Source organism: Microtus ochrogaster, unplaced genomic scaffold (assembly GCF_000317375.1).
Source record: "Microtus ochrogaster isolate Prairie Vole_2 unplaced genomic scaffold, MicOch1.0 UNK10, whole genome shotgun sequence".
In the NCBI taxonomy this organism is placed as follows: domain Eukaryota; kingdom Metazoa; phylum Chordata; class Mammalia; order Rodentia; family Cricetidae; genus Microtus; species Microtus ochrogaster.
The window spans coordinates 957,048-960,381 of NW_004949108.1; the positions used below are offsets into that span (position 1 = coordinate 957,048).

The 3,334-nt window shown below is 46.0% G+C and overlaps 1 protein-coding gene across 1 annotated transcript in view; it reads left to right on the plus strand.

The window, feature by feature from the left end:
- Rsad2 (radical S-adenosyl methionine domain containing 2) overlaps positions 1–3,334 on the plus strand; it is a 14,703-nt gene that overhangs the window by 2,695 nt on the left and 8,674 nt on the right. Inside the window, exons 2-3 of the mRNA XM_005366554.3 lie at positions 1,278–1,439; positions 3,001–3,092. Of these exons, the coding sequence (XP_005366611.1) occupies positions 1,278–1,439; positions 3,001–3,092 (254 nt within the window). The remainder of the gene's footprint in view (positions 1–1,277; positions 1,440–3,000; positions 3,093–3,334) is intronic.

A 3,334-nucleotide genomic window follows, 5' to 3' on the forward strand; every position in this document is an offset into this window, starting at 1 on the left:
CCCTCCCTCCCTCCCTCCCTCCCTTCATTTCTCTCAAGAATACCTACTCGCCTAGAAATTGCCTTCTCTTCTCTTTAACCGAAGCACAGTCGACAGGTCTAGGCACCAAACATGCTAACTGTACTTCCCCATGACTCTGCAAAGAGGTCTCCCTGGACCACAGCTGGGAAATAGAGAATTATTAGCCAGCGCTCCAGGGGCAAGCTGGCCTCCAGCCACCACACTGACCCCAGGGGACTCCCATTTGGATTTGTGATGCTCACTTTAGACTCGCCTGATTTTATGTGTGTGATAATGAAATCATGCAATACATAGCCCTCCATGGTGGGATCTAATTCACTTGGCTCCAGTCTGAACTGGCTTATTACCCACAAGAAAGACTCTGAGCCTTGTTACCTCACTGGGACCTAGATTAAGGTTCAGCCTTTTGGCAGCAGGGATTTCGTAAGGTAGCCACCATCTCTGCTTTCCTCACTGAAAGCTTTAGGAGTCACCTGCCCACTCACCTACACCTTAGCTCTTTGACAGAACTGGACTCTGAGCCCCGGACAGCAAAGCTGTGATGAGTTCTCGATCACCCTCACATCTTCTCCCAGATGCATCTGGGATTGACTTTTTGTTCTTAGCATCACCCAATGGACTCACGGTGCCCTTGGACTTCTCAGAGAGTCTGCTGCGATGTGGAATTGGTTTCCCGTCATCGAGTGTTTCTGTTTCCAAATAGAAAAAGAAGAGGAACGAAATACTACAGTCATTTCCTTCCTAGTTTAGACCACGAACAGAACCCACAGTTATTTAGAGTGGTATGAATATTGGAAAACAGGATGAGATAAAAAAAAGAGAGAGAGAATAATGCTTAGTTTTATCTCATTAATTTTACCATAAGGAAATGTTAATTTGTCTTTAAAACAAAAATGAATGAGGCTGTGAGTGTATCTCATCATCCCAAAGTGCCTATCTAGTATACACAAGACCCTGGGATCTGGCCCTATCCCATCCTCCATGTGAATACATACAAATACACACTAAAAAATTACAAAATAATAATAAGATTTATTATGTGTGTATGTGTGTGTGCATGAGTGCCTGTGTTGGTCTGTGTCCCCAGAAGCATAGAATCCCCTGGAGGGAACTGTGAACTGTCCAACATGGGCACTGGGAACTGAACTCTGGTCCTCTGAGAGAGCAACAAACGAGTTCTCCCTCCAGCCTCATAAACCAAAATAATGAAAAGAGTATTTGGAAAATGCAAAACATATAGCTTTTGCTCCTTACAGGTATGGAGAAGATCAACTTTTCAGGAGGAGAACCCTTTCTGCAGGACAGGGGTGAATACGTGGGTAAGCTCGTGAGATTCTGCAAGGAGGAGCTGGCCCTGCCCTCTGTGAGCATCGTGAGCAATGGCAGCCTCATCCGCGAGAAGTGGTTCAGGGACTATGGTAAGTTCCCTCAGGCAAGACCTTGCTCACTACAACTCGCATGTTGACTCCTGTGTTTTCTCCCTTTCTGGGCTCTAGGCCAGAACATCTGGGGAGCTGGGAGGAAAGAAAACCTAATTTAATCTTGTTTCTTATAATATCTCCTGAGTTGTGCATGGTGTTAGATTATTTTGTTTCTGTTGGGTGCTAATAAACAGGTACGGGGAGACAGATAAGAGACCAAGTCAGCGTGCAGATCGTTACTACTCCTACTAATTTAGCACTCATGGATAACTGGGGTCTACGTTTAGCCATTACTGAGGAAAATCAACACACTCTACAGCTTTATACATGTCTCTGTTAGAGACAGGGCATGGCAGTGACCTTCAGTGCTGGCACTTGGGAAGCAGAGATGGACTTGGTGAGTTTGAGGCCTACCTGATCTCTATAGGGAATTCTAGCTCAGCCAGGGATGTCCAATGAGACATTTTTTTTGAATCTCTGTTAGAACTAAACTGATTATAAGTCTAGTCATATTAGAAGCTCATAGCACACCGACTGACTGATTTTTTGGTGCTCTTAATATTTTCTGAGAACTGCAGTGTCTTGGGAGCAACCCATGGCATGAGGTGGCTTGTTATGATTACTTTCTGTTTAGAAGACAGTTAAAACCTCCCCTTAATCCACCCTTGCTTTGTGACCCTGGGAAGCTCTGGAGTCATTCAAAGGGAGGCCAACACTTTTGGTTGGAGACACTAACCAGACAATTTTACAGGATGCATCCACCTGCAAGCAGAGGCTGAGCTTCTGGGTGAAGGCTGTCTATGATGTTTGGGCAGGCAAGGAGGATTTTGGAAATAGGGACAGCAACTCAAGGAGGAAGCTGTCGTGGTGCATCATGCAAGACGTCTGTGATGGGAGGCACTGGATGGAGACACTGGGGGCACAAAGTGAGACAGAAGGAAGGATGGCTGAGACAGCATGAATAGAGAGCAGTGGACCATGTCTTGAAGGGTGTACCCAGGCAGTAGTTGCTCTTTATGAAAGACTCAAAACATCTGCCCCTGTGTCAAGGAGTGTGGACAGGACGTATGCTTTAGGACAGTGTCAGAGACTGTGGTCAGAGACCACCCAGAAAGGGTCATGTGACTCAGCATCATGGCCTAGAGAGAGGGGAACACAGAGACAGCAAAAGTCAATGGCAAGGCTCTCTTCCTGGTAGTCAGGTAGATGGCAATTGCAAATGTTAATTGGCTTTTAGACTAGATGGAAAAATTGCCTACCCTCAAATTATCCCAGATGTATAAAGCGATATTCTCTGTAAAACTATCTTGATTATAAATGTCTGCAAATAACTCGAAGTTGGACCTATGTCCTCGGGCATGAGGAGAAGCTATCAGAGATGCACAACACCTCCAAGTTTGGGAGTTTGTTGGCAGACTGCCAAGACTCTTTCAGGGAGAGCAAAAACAGAGCAAGATAGCAGCAGGCCACAGGTGTGTATCACTGAGTCTAGAGAGGCCATCTGGTTTTGAGCCCATCTCTAACTGAGCCCGCACGGGTTTTCTTTTCTTCCTAACAGGGAACCTCGACAATGTTGGGGTTGTCTTCACACAGGAGATTCACTTCCATATTGGATCAGATAGTGTCACAGAGTGCTGGTCACTCAAGCATGTATTGCTAAGTACGTGGAGTCCTCCAGGACTCCAACAATACACGTAAACACATCATATATGTGTCTACACAATCCTGACACATGGCCGCATGGCTGGAGCTTACACGCATCACCCATTGTTATTATGCATGCTGCTGTAGCAACCATATAGGCAGGGGCTGCACAGAACCCCACCAGAGCCTCAGCTCTTCTGGAAAAACACAAGACCTGAGCCAACAGACCTGCTCTGTCAAATGATTCC